Source organism: Centropristis striata, chromosome 21 (assembly GCF_030273125.1).
Source record: "Centropristis striata isolate RG_2023a ecotype Rhode Island chromosome 21, C.striata_1.0, whole genome shotgun sequence".
NCBI classification, from domain to species: Eukaryota; Metazoa; Chordata; class Actinopteri; order Perciformes; family Serranidae; genus Centropristis; species Centropristis striata.
In genome coordinates this window covers 29473520-29493761 of record NC_081537.1, presented here as the reverse complement: position 1 = coordinate 29493761, position 20242 = coordinate 29473520, and the positions used below count along the sequence as shown (strand labels likewise).

At 38.3% G+C, this 20242-nt stretch overlaps 1 protein-coding gene across 4 annotated transcripts in view; it reads right to left on the bottom strand.

The window, feature by feature from the left end:
• Positions 1–19317, bottom strand: part of sap30bp (SAP30 binding protein) — a 39825-nt gene extending 20508 nt beyond the window's left edge. For 2 of the 4 annotated variants that reach the window (XM_059324685.1, XM_059324686.1), the window contains exons 1-4: positions 19204–19317; positions 12830–12936; positions 10479–10571; positions 10196–10240 (exon numbers count right to left, since the gene is read on the bottom strand). In XM_059324685.1, the coding sequence (XP_059180668.1) occupies positions 10196–10240; positions 10479–10571; positions 12830–12936; positions 19204–19297 (339 nt within the window). In that variant the 5' untranslated portion in view covers positions 19298–19317. The remainder of the gene's footprint in view (positions 1–10195; positions 10241–10478; positions 10572–12829; positions 12937–19203) is intronic. The other 2 variants (XM_059324687.1, XM_059324688.1) reach the window with 1 other exon arrangement.
• Positions 19318–20242: the final 925 nt, after the last annotated feature.

Here is a 20242-nt window from a genome sequence, read left to right as displayed (position 1 = left end):
TACATTGTCTAATCTGTCCCAAATTTCACACACGTGATTAGGGTCCAGCCCGGAACACACCCACGTGTCAATATTGACACACAGTCATAGCGCCCCCTGCTGGCAACAGCAAGTAACTAGTTTTATACTTAGCCCTTCCACTAGGTTTCACGTAGAGACACGAAATTTGGTACACACGAGTCATGTGGAGACGCACCAAAAAGCCTCTTGGACCCATACCTCAAACCCAACAGGAAGTCCGCCATCTTGGTTTGAATATCGCACTTTTCATCGTTTTTACCCATTTCCACCTCGCATACTTTAACGAACTCCTCCTACAGATTTTATCCAATTGACTTCAAACTTGATCAGTAGCATCACAAGGCCTTTGGGATCAAAAGTTGTATAAATCTTTACCGAGGGTCACACTATGTGGGCGTGGCATGGCGGCAAAATATGGCGTCTCGCCATAAAACACGAGATTGTTATAACTTGACCATACATTGTCCAATCTGTCCCAAATTTCACACACGTGATTAGGGTCCAGCCCGGAACACACCCACGTGTCTATATTGACACACAGTCATAGCACCCCCTGCTGGCTACAGCAAGTAACATGTTTTACACCTACTTTGAGCTGAGTAGTAGGAGACACACGATTTGGTACGCATAGGGACTGGGCCCACAGCGCCGCGCCTGACGTGTCCTCCCCCGACGGCTCCTCCCCCGACGGCTCCACTCTGCGAGGGCCCGTTCAGTACTGCGCGCAGTCCTAGTTATTATTAGGGACCGAGCACTAACGGTGCAAGGACCCTATTGTAATTGGTCCGTCTATTATTAGGGACCGAGCACTAACGGTGCGAGGACCCTATTGAAATTGGTCCGTTTTTTATTAGGGACCGAGCACTAACGGTGCGAGGACCCTATTGAAATTGGTCCGTTTATTATTATTATTTTTAGGGAAAGTAAATCGCTTATTTGAGGCCTTTATCATATTCAAAAACTCACCATATTTGGAATATACATAAATCAGATTTGAAATGTACGTATTCTGGTATTCGCGGGAATGGACCTTGCAAAATGACTCACTAGCGCCCCCTCAAAATTGTCAAAACATCCTCACAATATAGGTTTTTTTCACGTAGACACACAAAAGTTGGGACATATGTGTATCATGGGAATACGCACCAAAAAGCCTCAAGAACCCATACCCGAAAACGTACAGGAAGTCGGCCATCTTGGATTGAATATTGCACTTGTCATTGTTTTTGCCCATTTCCATGCCGCATACTTTAACAAACTCCTCCTACAGATTTCACCCGATTGACTTCAAACTTTGTCAGTAGCATCATAAGGCCTTTGGGATCAAAAGTTGTATAAAGCTTTATCGCCGCTCACACTATGTGGGCGTGGCATGGCGGCAAAATATGGCGTCTCCCCATAAAACACGAGATCGTTATAAGTTTTCCATTCTTTTTCCGATCTGGTCCAAACTTCTCATGCTTCATCTTAGTCCAGCCCTTAACACTTCTAAGTAACAATATTTCTGACAGCCCCGCCCCTTTTGCTTAATCCACGCCCCCTTTCATAAAATGACCACGTTGCATACTTTACATAACTCCTCCAACAGATTTAATCCCATTGACTTCAAACTTGGTCAGTACCATCACAAGGCCTTTGGGATCAAAAGTTGTATAAATCTTTACCGACGGTCACACTATGTGGGCGTGGCATGGCGGCAAAATATGGCGTCTCGCCATAACACACCAGACAGTATAGCTTGCCCGTACATTGTCCCATCTGTCCCAATTTTCTCACAGGTGATGAGGGTCCAGCCCTGAACACACCCACATGTAAATATTGACACACAGTTATAGCGCCCCCCGATGGCAACAGGAAGTAACAACTTTAACGCCTAGCCCCAGCAGTAGGTTTCACGTAGAGATACGAAATTTGGTACACACGTGCTTCATGTGGAGACGCACCAAAAAGCCTCTTGGACCCATACCTCAAACCCAACGGGAAGTCCGCCATCTTGGATTGACTATCGCACTTGTCATCGTTTTTGGCCATTTCCAGGTCGCATACTTTAACGAACTCCTCCTACAGATTTTATCCAATTGACTTCAAACTTGGTCAGTACCATCACAAGGCCTTTGGGATCAAAAGTTGTATAAATCTTTACCGACCGTCACACTATGTGGGCGTGGCATGGCGGCAAAATATGGCATTTCGCCATCTAACACCAGACTGAATAACTTGACCATACATTGTCCAATTTGTCCCAAATTTCACACGCGTGATTAGGGTCCAGCCCAGAACACACCCACGTGTCAATATTGACACACAGTTATAGCGCCCCCCGATGGCAACAGGAAGTAACAACTTTAACGCCTAGCCCCAGCAGTAGGTTTCACGTAGAGATACGAAATTTGGTACACACGTGCTTCATGTGGAGACGCACCAAAAAGCCTCTTGGACCCATACCTCAAACCCAACGGGAAGTCCGCCATCTTGGATTGACTATCGCACTTGTCATCGTTTTTGGCCATTTCCAGGTCGCATACTTTAACGAACTCCTCCTACAGATTTTATCCAATTGACTTCAAACTTGGTCAGTACCATCACAAGGCCTTTGGGATCAAAAGTTGTATAAATCTTTACCGACCGTCACACTATGTGGGCGTGGCATGGCGGCAAAATATGGCATCTCGCCATCTAACACCAGACTGAATAACTTGACCATACATTGTCCAATTTGTCCCAAATTTCACACGCGTGATTAGGGTCCAGCCCAGAACACACCCACGTGTCAATATTGACACACAGTCATAGCGCCCCCTGCTGGCTCCAGGAAGTAACATGTTTTACACCTACCACAAGCACAGTGGTAGGAGACATGCCATTTGGTAAGCATAGGGACTGAGCCAACAGCGCCGCGTCCGACGTGCCCTACCCCGACGTGCCCTTCCCCCGACGGCTCCACTCTGCGAGGGCCCGTTCAGTACTGCGCGCAGTCCTAGTATTTTATGTATTTTTATAATATTTTTGATGGATTCTTCTGTGAAGAGAAGAGTTTATTCAAAAGAGGAGCTTTTTTTATTGACGGCTCCTCTCTCTCCGTTGCAGGACAGAGCGATACAAAAGATCCTTCTCTCCTACAGCCATCAGGCTGTCTCATTCTAACAGAGATTCTACCAGACTAACTGAATTTACCCTCGGGGATAAATAAAATAATTTTGATTTGATTTGATTTTTTGATTGATTTTTTTTTTATTGATATCCAGTGAAAATATGCACGTACAACGAGTTGGTCATTAACAACAATTTAGTTATTCGTGACAATTTGGCCATTTACAATAGAGCTGTTCTCTACACCTTGTTAGATAGGTGCCCCTTTCATAGAGCTGTTTCATGCAGGGACATTTACAGCTCTGTAACGTCTCGCCTCCATTATGAACACGCCCAAAGCGGGATGCCGGGATGCCACCAATTTTCCACCTACAGAGGGAGTCACAGAAGAAAATTGGTGGGACTGTTGGAAGCAGGACCACTATGAACGGGACATCGTCACAGTTAGCGACAGCGGCTGCAGTTGTTATGTCCGCCGCTTGTTGTCGCCCATTCTGTGTAGACCAATTATTTGTATACAAAAATAATGGATTGCCAATAAGACACTGTGATCGCAAAGAAAACTAGCTAGCAAAAAAAGTCTACTTTCTCACGGGACTGTTTATTTTACTACTGAAATGCTGTCTTGTATATTATACCAACTGGTCAATTGGGCATAGGAAAGTACAAAAAACGTAGCTGTAAATATATAAAATAATAATAATGTAAATGTATAAAAATTAAGACTTTCATGAGTTGGTTTTGGCAACCTACAGCACAGCACGACATGTTCAAAACAGATTACAACTCTTCCTGTGATTAAAGTTTTCTCGCGAATTAAGCCACTAATTTAGCCACTAATTAAGCCTTTAAACTTCTTATTCCTCCTGCCACCGGCATGTGTGTGCAACCGTGTGTGATGCTAGTGTGACTTGTTCTGATAAGGGATCTTTAGTCATAGAAATTGAGTTATTATCCTATTTCTGTCTGATTCTAGGCTACACTTCCACCAGGTGGAGATCCCATAGATATTTTACATGTTTTAGATCTATGGAGATCCTTTTAAAACTACCTACTGTAATACAGCTATACGAGCCACTATAACAAAATCAAAACACCCCTGTCCGTCCTCTCCGCTCTGCATCAGCCAAACAGCTGGCGACTCCCACCCTGCGTGGGTCAACTTGCCTCAAAACCTCCTCCAGACTTTTCTCTGTCTTGGCACCCAAATGGTGGAACGAGCTCCCCAATGACATCAGGACCTCAGACAGCCTGTACATCTTCCGCCGCAGGCTGAAGACCTATCTCTTCCAACAATACCTCGGCTAAGTCATGGTCACCTAACATATATGTATATATTTTTTTAAGTAAAAAGAAATGCTCTTCTTTTCTTCTTTAACATGAAGCACTCCTGTAGCGATGACAGTTGGCTCTTAAAGTTATGTAATTACTTGATTCCTGTGGTCTAAGTCCAGTACCCTCAGGTTAAATGAACTTATTGCAAGTCGCTTTGGACAAAAGCGTCAGCTAAATGACATGTAATGTAATGTAAAAAACGAAGTTAAGATTGGCATCCATCATGTATGAGCTGATGTGGCTCATTGATGATTGGCCATCTGTATCGGCAGCAAAAAAGTCATCGGGGCATCTTTAAGTCCAAGCATCTACCCAACCATGTCATGAACAATTGTGTCAAATGCATCAACAATGGGTGTTAACAGCAATGTTATAAAGATCAAATACTTGCCCAGTAAACTGGTGATTTTCTGCTGAAAAGCTTGTGGTTGGAAACCAAAAGATAACATTTAGCTAGAGTCACATGCATTTGGAACCACTAACAAAAGCACAGAAAGCCGCTACAACTGATCATTTTTCAGCACTGTCCCTACTGCAGTGGCTATCCACTGCCATTAACTGACACAAGGTGCCTTTTTTCTCCTTCACCTTAAACAGGCAGACAACGGTACACAGAAATGTGCTTACATAATGTTTTGTTGGTGGCAACTTATATAGAAACAGTGAAGTAAGGTTAAGACTGGTGTCAGTTTTGCTGGCATTTCGTCATTTGTTGGCAGCAGCTTAGTCTGGGGGGACTTGGCTTGGGAACTAGAGGGTTGCTGGATCAAGTCCCTATATGGAACAAGTACACAGTGTGGACAAGTAGCTGGGTTGGTCTGACATCTCTCCATACATAAAAGTGGTGTATCTGACTGGTTAGTATATGTATGTTTAGTCCATGGTGATAAAAAGAACCAGATGTTTTCTACATGGTCTACAACATCTTTCTTAACTTGACAGACGCTAGTTAGGAGAGTGCAGTTTGACACACTATTAAATGTAAGCTACTGATCAAAGTTGTGGACCAACAGACTGACACTGCCATCTATAGAGCCAGATGCTTGGCAATGTGGGCACAGGAAGTCTGATAATCAGCATTAAGAGAAACCTCCCTATCCGCTATGATGCCCTGCTGCCACACGCTAAACCAAATACAACAGGGATCTGCAAAACACTTTACAAAGACCTGTTGGCTGGAGCCCTGAGATCACACCACTATCAGCTATCCAGCAGACAATTCCCCCAACATTAATGTTTAACCTGAATTTAAGCCAATGAAAACCCTCAAACACCCCATGAATTATATATGTGCAACAAAGCTCTTTCCCAAAATATCCGGGCAAAGGGCCATGGCAGAATTTCAAAGACTTCCTGAGTATTCAGTTGCTCTGGTTAAATCAGGTCCAAGTACTGCGTGGTGACCTTCTTATTTTCCATGAGCCAGAACTGTATCAAAACAACAACTAACAGCTGCCATTCACAGTCAATCGATAAGATAACGGCAAAGAAGAATAATATAGTGGGAAGACAGAGTGAGTGCTAATAAAAGCATTCTCCCTCATTCTTTCAAATAATATATCTGAGAGACAGGCACCTGGAATGGACTGGGAGCCAAATTTTTTTTGACTAGAGATGGGTCATGATTTTCAAATGATGCCATTAAATTATTAAAAAAGTAGTTTATGCAAATATTGTCTTCTCTGTGTGGCACATTAGGTTCGGCTCTTCTCTACACAATGGCAGGATGATTGCTATTAGGCCCATAGCCTACTAAAACCTACTTGTCCAAGCTGCCTTATGGTGAGAACCACAGCCTCTGATTGGTCGACAGGCTAAACCCAAAGTGTAACAGACAGCTAGTGGCGGTGACTGATCAATAATAATGGATGAGTTTAACAAAGTCTCAAAGAAGAACAGTTGGAAGTTGGCCTACCAAACTTACAAGAGAATACTTATGGGATTAGAACACTGACAAAAATTGCACACTCGGGACAAATCTCGCAGCCCTGAATGCCGAATGTGGCAACATTAACATTAAGGCCTCTAAAATGATGAATATACAGCTACTATATTGATTTACAAAAATTGAAGGAGAATAAATACAATGGTTCAGTTTAACCAGGATAAAGATCCACATTATCTACCTGTATTTTCAAATACACAATGCTTATGAATAAAAATAACCTTATTACAATAATATATTTAGATTAAGGGACACTATGTGTATAAGGCCTTCAGTTTGTGTTTCTGTTGTATGTCTAAAGTCTGATAATAGTCCTGTTGATGTCATAGTGAGGTCAACAGGGTTAAATGGAGAGTCTGAACTACAAACTATGATGTATAGTTCGGAGGAAGCTGACTTTTTCTGGACAAGAAGGATACAGTGTTTTAAGAGCCCAACTCATACTGGCGGCTTAAGTTGGAAAATATTTTTTTGTTTGTTTTGACACAGAAGTGGTAATTGAGTGTTTAACAGTGAAAGTGTCATTGAGAGAGTAGCAGGCAGTTGGAGTTCTAAGTTCTTCACATCCTATTCCTTCAAACAAAGTCCTACTCCTTGATGTAAGTCAGAATAGTTATTATGGAATCATTTTGGTTCAATGCATGGGTCAACGATATTGCCTTGACCTGGGCACCCTCCCCGCTGTGGGTAGCAGGGGACCTTTGCTGGTTGGGTTTCCACGTAGCAAAGTAACCTATTAATAAATGTTATGAAACTAAAATATACATTAAATAATAATAAAACATATCACTACTACCCTAGGCTACATATCACAACTACTATTTCATGTAATCTTAATCTAAACTGTTACAGGTCACTAATATGTGCTTACAAGCATGTATTGAGCAAGTTTAAGTTTTTTTTAAATAATTTAATAAATTATGTTTATAATTTTCAGGGACAAATAATTACATTTAGAATATGAACAAAATATTTTTATCAAAACAGAAGGATCCAAGTTACAAAAATCAGAGCGTTTTATCAGATTAATATATATAATATACGATGGAGGAAACAAAGGACAGCGCTCAGACAAAAATATTGGAGTACATTGCTCTGTGTGACATTTTGCAAACTTTCAAGTCAAGGCAATATATACCACCAAATCACAACCCATGTTCTTCAGGCATTCAGGGCTGCGAGATCTGTCCCATTTGTCCTAGTGGAGCTGCCGTACCTTGCTGTCTAATCAGCGAAGTCGCTCAACCAATCATATTCGGTACAATGGTGATTGGCATGCCCGCCCCCTTACTGACAAAAACCGCCCACTAAAAAAACTCACTCGAGAGCGGGCAGGTGAAAGTGTCGCGAGCACAGTCTATGGTCGCGAGCGAGCAGAGGAGAGCGGACCCGCGCACGTGCAAAGCGTGTTTTCCTCCTCGCAGGCTGCTATATTGCTCTAGGGAGCAGAGATGCAGGATACAAAATAGCTCGCGAGTGATTTGAAAGCGCTCGAAAAAACAATATGTGCCCGCGGATGTTTGATTTGCGATCGCGCAGGTCTCATTACGAGTGCGCGATTTTTGTTCTAATCCCATAAATACTATCCAAGTTCTTGTTGGAACAACCCAGTAGTTAGCTTCTGGGTACCTGCAGCGTTTCAGAGATATTTAACTTTAGTATATTATATTGTATATAACATTGTTAGCTGCTATAGTTAAGTGCTGTAGTATGTCGAGTTGTTTAGTCCCGTTTGTTGTTGGTTATGAGACAGACTTGCACAGCAGCTTAACCTGAAAGGCTCCGCTTCATTGATACCGTACAAACTACGCAGTTTACTTTCAGATAATGTTACATAAAACATCACGTTTATTTTTAACTTACCAAATCTTAGAATAATCGTCAAATATAGTATAGTATTTTTGCTTGAACTACCCATCCCCACTTTAGATAGGGGCTTGGTGCAGGCCACTGACAGACTATAACACAATCAGGGAGGCTGTTCATACTTGGTATTAAGATATGTGGTCCGATCACAAGTGGACGGCAAGTACATCTTTTGACACATGGCATTGGAATGCTTATTTACATGCGTCTTGATTGACCATATGTGATCAGATCTCACTTGCCTGCTCTACGTGCGTGAGTAAAGACATGTCTAATACAGCAGTCGTCGGTTGAGAAGTACAGGAATGTCTGTAGTAAGATCCTACACATAGAAGACTTTGGATACATTTAATGAACGTGAAACTATGAGGTTATTGTATAGTGGTGGTCCCCGACCCCACCAGCTGTTCATGGAGCTTCAGAGAGGCTGGGAGGAGTGCAGGTGGCCAGCAGTGTCGGAGCACCAGTACAAAAACACTGACTGATCATAACAGTATGATAAGAACACTCAAAACACAAGAATCACTCTCAGTGGTTTCTGACATGAGAAATACAGCAGCAGCAATGCATCTCCCGCATCTATAAACATGAGGCGCGCAGTGACACCTCCTCCCCACAGAGGCTGTCCTTAATGTGTCCAAGGGGGCATTTGCAGGCCTGTCACAATAACTACATTTTGTCGGATGATATATTGTCCTAGATATTTTCAAAAGGACTTGAAACTGTGTAAGTTGATAACTATCAGGGACTTCAAACCGATTTTAAAGGACAAAGAAATCGCTTCCGTTGGTCAGTGTGACTGCTCCATATAAGTTGGCAACCGATGCTCACTCAGTGTTCTTGTGATGGCTGTATTTGTATTTAATGTCTATAACTGTGTGTAATGTTGTAACTTGTTTCTTTTTTATGCTGCCTTCTTGGTCGGGTCTCTACCTGGTTAAATTATATATATATATAAATATATAAAATGTGTGTTTTTTTTCTGTTAACTCAGCTTAGACACTGCTTCCAAATCTTATAATGGTAATTTACTGCAAAATGTTAGCTAAAATGTTAGCGATACTATGTAAACAAACATGCATGTAAAAAACTGGTCGATAAAAGGACATGACCTCGATAACTTTTCCTAAGCTTGATAAGTCGCTTGTAATTATTGTTATTAGCAATTGAAATAATTATACAGGCCTATGTATTTGTGTACACATTGCTTGAAGAATGAGGCTCAGATCATCTCTGAATGAGGTCTGAGGTATCAGATCTCCTGCAGGATGCTGGGTAATGTTAGCTTTTGAAAGCTGAGGAGCATGGGTTAAGAAAGAAAACTATGGAAATAATGCTCTGCATGTTGAATCATGCAATATTGAGAAATCACTTAATGACGCATACTGTTACAGTTAAATCACAAAATCCTTACATTGTCAGCACTGTTATCTCTGATCAATGACATGGCATAATGTTGAGACAAAACATCAACTTATCAGATTATAATCAATCACAGACTGGTTGTAAAACAAAGCTACAGACATCCTCGGATTTGTATTGTTCCTGCTTGTTAGGTTTGTGACTCACTCTCACCTCACTGACCTGTACCAAACAGCACAGCAGGAAGCTGGCATGCTGTCCAGCTCACATGGCGTTACAACACACACACAGGGTGGGGTTAGTGAAAAACAACACTGCTGGTGGAGCGCTCTACTTCAGAAAAGGTTTCACACTAAGCTGCATCAGCCAAGCAACTCAGCACATGTTAAGCACCAGCACTGATCTGCTCTTACCTACATTGAGACATACTAGAGAATTTATCTGACATAAATGAGCCCACAGCACCATCTAGTGGACAAGCTCCATCATAGCAATTGGGGACAGCTTTAGGTTAGTCACCAAACAAGACCCTTTTCCAAATCCAATCCATCCCACACCATGTGGGTGTTCAAATACCTCAACATCATCTGCGTCCCTCCCCTCGTCAGATTCGTCCATTTCCTATAAAAAATAAAAAATGCAGAATGTTAAGGATCAAAGGGAGATTAGAGCAGGAGGGAGCCATGCAGCAGTACAGTCACTGGAAGACACCCAGCACCCAGCAATGGACTAAAAAACTGGTCAACCCTTTTCTGTTTTATACCCTCGTACATGTCATACTACAAAGTCTTTGTTTAAAGGGATAGTTCAGATTGTTTGTGTGGTTGCATGACGTACTTACCCACAGTCAATATATTACCTGCTGTAGACGATGGTCTGTGTGTTCCCAGTTTGGAGAACCAGATGCACGCTCCAGGCAGGAATAAAATGAATTTATTGCTGCAGACGGGGACTGCAACAAAACATGCAGACCATCATCTACTGCAGGTAATACATGGGGGTCAGCACCTCATACAACCCCACTATCCCTTTAAGGAACATTACTAACATTTTGTGAAATGTGTTTGACGTTGTAAATTCTTTCCACAAAAGGTGCAATATCTATTAGGACTAGTCAACCGTTACTTAAAAGGGCACCACATCATTTTTTTATATAAGAGGTCACTTGTATGTCTGCTGCGGCTCCAGAGCGAGGATTCTAAAAATAACGCTGATGATGCCATCAGGGTCATCTTGGCTTTGACCTGAGACTTTAAATTTTTAGCAGAAAGCCTGTGCAGCCAAGTACAGGTAAGGTTCTGACAGAAGTAGATATTTAAGGAGTTCAAAGGCGTAACAGCTAGGTTTTTAAAATTCAAGCACCATTTAAAGACATCTAAACTTAACAATTCTTGATGCCTTCATCATTACGTCTCAATTGTTACTATAAATTTAATTTATTTCAACCCAGAGCAATCAATTTCTTTTTCCAGTTTGTTTCTTTTACCAGCTGTTTAAATTCACTTTGACTGTATATTTTGATCATGATTATCACTGCTTGCTAACTTCCAGTGTAAGGTGACAACAAAAGAACTAATCGCCCTATTTGGTCACTCAACTTTCCCAGTGAGACGACAAACAGTTTTGCCGTTTAATTTCAAACAAAAAAATGTCTTATGGTTTACATTAGTGTGTAAAGTCAGACATTTTCCAAGGGGTTGAATTGAATTAATTACAGGTTTATTACAACCAAACAAGAGCTGGTGATTGTTAGAAAAGTGGACAAGTTGCTAACCAAAATGGGACATCAAATGTAAATGACCTACAAGCTAAATCTGGTGCAATTACTTTTAATTGTATGCGGTCCATGTAAAAATAAACAATAAGATAAATAAATAAAGTTTTTTGTTTAGAATGTCTGCTGTGATTCAGCAGATTTACTGATTTTAAAGAGTGGGTAAAATCGTATCTAATTGAAGCAAGATCTAATTCTACAATGAGTACAATACTCATAATATTAATGTAACTATACATACAACTGCGCTAATATAGAAGCAATCAGCCATTGTTGGACCGAGTGTGGCTGCCTGGAAATTATAATTATTATTTGATTGATTTTCTGAGGATCAACAAAAGTGATGAAAAAATGAAAACATGGTTTCTCTACAAGTCTAACAACAACAACTAAACTGGAATAGATCTTTAATATTTGAAATTGTGGTTTAATGAAATAACGAAAACGAGAATTGAAAAAAAAATTTGTTAACTGAAATAAAAATAAAAACAAGTTTTTAAAAACAAACGATAACTAACTGAAACTGTATTTTGTGGTTACAAAACTAACTAAAACTAACTAAAATTATAGTGAAAATGTCCTTCGTTTTCATCTTTGTCAACTTTTTTCATGCGTAAACCTTTTTGGTTGATATGAAATCTATTTAATTTATCTGGTTTTATGAATAATAAAAGGGAATAAAGGAAACATTTATTGTGACTTTTTTTAATCTGGCACCCAACAAATACCCCATTACAAAAAAACTAGCACTAAAACTAATAGAAACTAACTGAATTTGAAAACAAAAATTGACAACGAAATCAAAACTAAAACTAATGAAAAATCCAAAATTATTATAACCTTGGTATTGACTGAAAAAAAAAATCCATATTGTGCATCCCTCATATATTCACTAGTTTTATATGAAATAGCACATAGCTTTTTGTACAGCTGTTGTTTGAAAGAGAAATTGGTTTGGCTGGAAAAATACTGGTTAAATACAAATGATCAACCTAAAATATATCCATTTCTTAATTGTCATTTTATAGATCGTCAAACTGATGTAGTAGCCGGTTACTGCAATTAAAGCTTATTGGTTTCTTTTTAAAAGACTCTGCAGAACTAGTGAGGTCTCTGATCTGATGAACAAACATGAACTGATGCAGTTTGATGATTACACTCATGCAGTGTTGATTACTTTGCAGTTACTGCCACAACAAGCCTCCTGTCAGCCTCCTCATTCCCCTGCAGCTCAGTAATAGTCTCACATTAGATCCCATCCTGAACATGTCACAAAGCACCAAATTCTCTAACACCACACCCAGCTCTGCTTATTCAGTCACTTAAAACCAAACAGTGGAATCCAACTGAAAGGTTAACAGAAATGAACCTAGAGGGTGCAATGTTCCTCGTAGTAAGGAGTACGTTTTCACAAAAATTTGAGCTCAAATACTGACCGAGTTGCTCTCTCTGCTGTCCTCATCTGCAGACACCTTGTCCTCAGCATCTTCAGTTCGGTTGAGGTCATCATCCTCGTAGCCGTACACCAGACCACCACGGCCCCCTAGTGACGGATAGGAAGAGACAGAGAGGCATACAGATAACTGCAAGAGGCAACAACTAACAATTAGAGCTGCAAAAATCACTCAATTAATCGAACAATAATCGATTATTAAATTAATCAGCAGTTTTTAAAGACAATAAGTCCAAATTCTCTGATTTCAGCTTCTTCACTGTGAATATTTCTGGTTTCTTTTTTCCTTTATGACACTAAACTAAATATCTCTTTGGTTTGTGGACAAAACAAGAGATTTGAAGACGTCATCTTGTGGTTTGGAAAACACTGATTAATATTTTTCAACATTTTATTGACCAAACAACTAATCGATTAATCGTTTAAATAGTCGACAGATTAATCGATAATGAAAATAATCGTTAGTCGCAGCCCTACTAACAATTATTACAATATCTGCTTATCCAGCTCAGTAAAGTTACCATGCTCATATCCATGTGTCATACGATATTACCCATTGGGTTTAAAACTAGAGCCTGGCCGATATGGGATTTATATGGGACAAGATAAGATATGACTTTATTGTTCCCACAGTGGGGAAATGTAGTTGTCAAAGCAGCTCAAGACAGACATATAGATATGGAAAACATTATTAAGAATATAACAAAAATAAGACATATACATACAATCTATATACATTATATACATACATTTCTGCTATTTTGGCATTTATTATTAATATGTAGTTTTTGTGTTTGTTTGTTTTCCTGAAAGTACTTTGCATCTTACAGATATGGCACATGGGAGAGAATACATTTAAGCATGTTAAAATTAGTGGCTGATATATAGGGCTGGGCGATATATATCGATTTGAAAAATATAAATCGAAATATTTTTAAATGTGATATGGAATTAGACCATATTGCATATATCTATATAGTTTTTTTCTCTCTTTATATATAAATGCTACCCTTTCAAAAGATTCAAAAGATCCTTCGCTCCTACAGCCATCAGGCTGTCTCATTCTTCAAGAGATTCTACCAGACTAACTGAATTTCCCCTCGGGGATGAATGAAGTAATTTTGATTTGATTCTAGGGTTTGTCATATTTAGATCTTTTGTAATGTTTGTTATTCTTTTCTCATATAAATATATTTATTTCAGAAAAAGTCTGGCCTATTTTATTTCGTAGGCTATTTTCATTTAAGATCTTTTTTTTAATTTAAATGTGCACTTTATGGAACTCTGATTAAAAAAAAAAAAAAAAAAGGTACTCCTGTATTTATGTTCACTTTAATAAACGGTTTCAATTAAACTACTTGTGACAGGTCATATTTGGCTTTGACTTTGACTGAACATTTGCTCTGACTTTGCAAAAAAAAAAAAATTATATATATATATATATATATATCGATATTCAGGCTAAAAATATCAGGATATGACTTTTGGTCCATATTGCCCAGCCCTACTGATATAGTATTTTTGGAGCTGGAATATAAATACACCTTGTTTATTTGGATTGTGCAATGATTTTTCACCACTGCAAATGTACCAAGAGAGCTATTTTTTCAAACATAAAGCTTTATTAGATAATATTTAATTTTTTTATACATAATACAAACAATGAATTTCATTGTCAGCCAAATTAATAAATGATAACTGAGAAAATAAAGAATAAATAGGAATAAAATAACTTTATGAATAAACATAATTATTGTGCAGTTTCAGTCAATTGCTTACCATTTTAGAAAATTTTAAAAATTCATTTTTAAAAATGAATAGGCAACACCATCCTAAATCACAGCATGCATTATATATTGTGTAAAAATATATTTCATAACAGCACATACAGGACAGCATATACACTGATACCGATATGCCTTTGACAGGCCAATATCCTCCGACAATACCAGTAAACCAATATATTTGTCACGCTTTATTTTAGCCTGTTTGTTTATGTAAAAAATACCACCAACATTTAAGCAAACATGATTCTAGAATAAACATGATAAGATTTGTGTTCATCTCTTTAGCATTTATTTCACATCAGTAAGCTCAATGAACAGGATAAAAAACAATGTTTTTTGTTCTGTATTATTAAGAGAAGCATTATTTATTGTTATGGTTGTGTGCTGTCACTTTTCATATTAGTGGGGCGGATTAGCTGAACAATCGTTCACTTTGTGATAAAAGCATGAAATTTGGTAGATGTGTTGGTGAATATGTTTCAAACAAATCTGGATATTGGGCCACCTCAAAAGCGCCCCCTAGTGGCTGTGGCAGGCATTTGTTATACAAATAAATCAATGATGAATAAAAACTGCCCTTTTAATAATACCAACTGGTGATGAATTGTATATTGTTGGAAAGCCTGATTAGTCACCTTTACAACGAGGTACAGCTTGTAAGGATCGTGCATTCATGGAATGAGCAACGGGGCTAAACGTGTGGGTAGCAACCCCCAAAAATGTGCATCCCCTGTGGGGCGGATTAGCTCAATAAATCACAAGAATTGTTTACTTTGTGATAGAAGCACACAATTTGGTGGATGTGTTGGTGGATATGTTTCAAACAAATCTGTATATTAGGCCATCGTAAAATTCGCCCCCTAGTGGCCATAGCAGTCATTTTCTTCGTTAAAATTACAAAAAATATTTAAATTATTTCTTAAAATATTTAAAAAATTTAAACTAAATATACAAACGTAAATTAAAAAATGTAAATACACATATTAAATTAACAAAAATCCAGTTAGACACTCTTTCAGTTATTTTTCCTGCCCCACCACAATCGGGCTAGCCATCGAGCTAGCTAGCAAATGAGCTAGCTAGTAAATGAGCTAGCTAGCATTTGCTTCCTGGGACAAGCAGTGCAGTGGACTGTCCATCAAGGTATGTCTAAATATTTTATTTCACCTGTTATAATTATGAATAAAATATGTTATGAACATCATAAAGGCTAAAGAGAAAAACAATCATCATGGGCCTTGGCGGAAAAGTAAATTAGCAAGATAGCAAAAATAGGTACTTAAGCTAGCTAGTTAGCTTGGAACATGTATCAGTGGCTGTTGGGTGTGAAAGCTTAATAAGACACTGTTAAATTATGTCCTGTGGAATGTGGACATCCCTCTCTGCACACACACACACACACACACACAGGCACACACACACACTATATGTAATGTCTCCTTTGCCCATGTGGTTCTTTTTTTCTTTTTTTAAATGTATTTTATAACTCCATCACAGTTAATCAGGCGGCTTAGGACCAGATTTGAGAAGAAAGGGACACGCCGGACAAAAGCACCAAAATTTTTCCACATGCTCTCTATCACCAAAGGTTTCAACTTTTGGTAGGAGCCACTTCATCAAGATTTCAGATAGGAGATGGCAGCCATATAAGCCATAAGTCTATGAGAACCAATATATCTTCCACACCACTTAGAAGGTCAATCTTGGTGTCAAAATATACATTTTCTGGGTCAAAGAAAAAACTGTAAATAATTTGTTGATCAAGATCTGACATGAGATGAAAGCGTTCCCTCCAATTTTTTGAGCAGTGTACATGGCAGCTAATCCACACTCTCCCGTGAACATTGATTCCAAACAGTTTCAACTCAGGATACCCTGCTGCAGCACTTGAAGCGAGTTGCCCAGTCTGAGTGAAAATGAACATATCTATTTGATCAAATAATCATCTAGTGATATTCTCAATAGCTTTAAATGATTCCTGGACCCAGAAAATGTATATTTTGACACCAAGATTGACCTTCTAAGTGGCTTGGAAGATATAGCATTTCTCATAGACTTTATATGGCTGCCATCACCGCAATCTTGATGAAGTGGCTCCTACTAAAAATTGAAACCTATAATGATAGAGAGTATGTGGAAAAAATGTGTTGCTTTTGTCCGGCGTGTCCCCTTTATTTGGCTAAGCCGCCTGACTAAGTCACACACCTCAGTACAAGGATTTTGCCAGAAAGAGTAACCTGCTACAAGTAACCCTAGTAGAATTTTTAAAATGTATGATTTTTTTCTCTGTCTAAATGTGTTTTATTTTTATTGTTGCAGGTCATACAATATTGAAAATTATTTTTTATTTTTAAGGAGCAACAGAAGAATACAAGCTAAAGAGGAGGCCGTAGCCTGTGAATGGGAATATCAAGACCTAATAAAATGTTATACAAAGTTAATGTTCTTTTCTATTAGACTGTAATAAAGCTTTTGTCACTTTAACATGTCTCTAAATTATATTTGTGGTGCTGAAAACACGAAACAGCAGCTGTAGGGTAGGCAAAGCATTCCACGCCAGTAACCACCGGCGGCCATTTTTAAAAATGGCCGCTTTTAAATGGCCATTTTTAAAAATGGCCGCCACAGCCATCAGAATTTTTTTTGCGATGGCCCAATATCCAGATTCATTAAACATGTATTCAGCAATGAGTGTACCAAATTTGATGCTTTTATCACAAAATGAACGATTGTTCAGCTAATCTGCCCCACTACACAGGGGATGCACATTTTTGGGGGGTGCTACCCACACGTTTAGCCCCGTTGCTCATTCCATGAATGCACGATCATTACAAGCTGTACCTCGTTGTAAAGGTGACTAATCAGGCTTTCCAACAATATACAATTCATCACCAGTTGGTATTATTAAAAGGGCAGTTTTTATTCATCATTGATTTATTTGTATAACAAATGCCTGCCATGGCCACTAGGGGGCGCTTTTGAGGTGGCCCAATATCCAGATTTGTTCGAAACATATTCACCAACACATCTACCAAATTTCATGCTTTTATCACAAAGTGAACGATTGTTGTAAAATATTGAGCTAATCCGCCCCACTATATAGCATTTCCCATGTGTGAATATTCTTAAAAAAATGGTTCATTGTTGTTTTAAAAGGGTTTACTTGCATTATTATGCTACTATATTGTCATTATGTCAGTGGCATAAAATGGTCTGCAAAATGACAAGATTGTCTATATTTACCGCAATAATATCTGGGCCAAAATATCGTCTCACAAAAATGAACTATGGTGAAAGGCTTCAACCTGCATCAGGGGCGGCTGGCTTGGAAATAAGACGAAACTAAACCCTTAGTTCTGTATTAACCTTAATGCATCGGAGTCCCACGAGCAGGCTGTAAGAAGACATCACAAAGCTATACTCCATTCAAAAACTGGCAAAATAATTTTACCACACGCACACACACTTCAAGCAGGGTTTAAAAATGAATCCTAACAATTCTGCCCTACAAAGTTTAACTGCTGTAACTACACAAAAGGTAAAACTGAGAAAAATTGCTTTAAAGGTTTTTAACATTTTTAACTGGCCAGCCAAATGGGTTATATGTAGATAAGTGATATGACACTTATTTCTTCATGTATTGATATTGAATTTTTATGCTCAAAAATCATGATGATTTATTTGCCTTTTGACCCTAAAAATGTAGTTACTGCACTCTGCACTCTGGACTGTAAAAGGCTCTAATAGTAATGATAAACAGAGTGCAGTAACTACAATGTTGTTGTCTTCTTTCAGCTTTTATATTTTGTTTTCAGTGAATAAACATTTTCAAATTGATTGTGTTATAAATGTATTTAAAAGTTTTTAACAACTCTATTCAAAGATTTGTGTACTTTAGACTTATTATAAAGAAATGTTATATTTTAGTATTAATGTAATTTTATCTCACTTTATTACTTCATCACTATCTAGATAAAAATTTCCCTTTCAAATAAACTTATAATTTCTATTATGTTTATGTTTAAATTAGTATATATATCCAAAGCAGACAAATTGAGACTTATAACTCAATTTAGACCAAAAATGTAGTTACTGCAGTTAGACTTTGTAGGGCAGTTTACATTACTGAAGGACTGTTTGTTTAGACAAGCTGGTTGTATAAAGGACATATTGATATAGGATTTCATTACGATTCGATACAATTGAAGGACAGTGAATGATGATAGTAAACTAACTGGAGCTAAGTGAGACACTAGCTCTAACTAACGTTATGGCTACGACACCTATGTTGTTGACACCATCATTTTCACCATTTTACGACCATTATGTGGCAGGCAAAATCCGAAAAACAAAATAAAACCCTGCTGGAATAACTTGATACAGTTAAACTTTGTGTAGGTTCATGTTTTTTAATAAACACGTCTGAAATATATTGGACATTGTAAATAGCTAAGTTAGCTTCAAGCTAACGTTAGCCACCACATGAATAGCCGGGATAGATGTCGCAAAGCAACACAGCGTGTTTTAGACAATAAAAACCGAAATGACTATTGAATTTATTGTCACATACCTGTCTCTTCTGGTTCGGGGTCAGAGTCGGGCTCTGAATCGTCTCCATAGTCTGCCAAAGAGGAAAGCAGGGCACTCTTTTTGCCGCTCGCCATTGCTGTATGCGTCGCATAAACGTCCGGTCGCAGAGTAATAACGTCAGTGAAACTGTATTACGTAAGCAACGGGAAGCGCCGGGAAATGTAGTCTTTCTGTGTTTATATGGCAAATTGATGGCAACACTGGCACGTTACTAAACATACACAACAAAACACACCACAACCAAACACATAATCATTCTTTTAATGCAAACATTCTGAAAAAATAATGACGAAGTGAGATAAGTTAAAAAAAGAATTAAAGAGACAGTTCACCCCCCCCCCCCCCCCCCCCCACAAAAAAAGAAATAGGCTACATATTTTTTTTTTCTCTTACCTGTTGGCTAGTGCTATTTTTTTGTTTTTGTGTGATAGACCATAATCATTATAATCAAAAGAAATTAAATAAATTAGGACATGAAATGCTTCATTCTGTGTGTAATGGATCTATATAATGTGTTATTTCCACTTTCCACTCGACTTTTCTATGATATTTATTGAGATGCACCCATAGGCTACTTATTATTCTGTTATGATGTTTCAATAAAAACATTTTTTTTTAAAAGATCACTTTAATTTGATCATGTTTTTACATTAAATCTTCATCTGAAAAGTGTCTAAGACTGGCAGCTAAATGTAGTGCAGTAAAAAAGTGCAATATTTGCCTCAAAATGTAGTGAAGTAGAAGTATAAAGTTGCATAAAATGTAAATACTCAAGTACAATTACCTCAAAATTGCACACGAGTACAGTACTTGAGTTCATTAAACATACACAACACACCAGAAGCAAACACATAATCATTATTTTAATGTGAACATTCTGAATAAATAGTAACACATTAATAGTAAGTAAAAAATTATAGAGACAGTTCACCCCCAAATACAAATAGGCTACATATTTATTCTCTTACCTGTGGGCTAGTGCAATTTTTTGTTTTGGTGTGATAGACTGTAAAACAGGA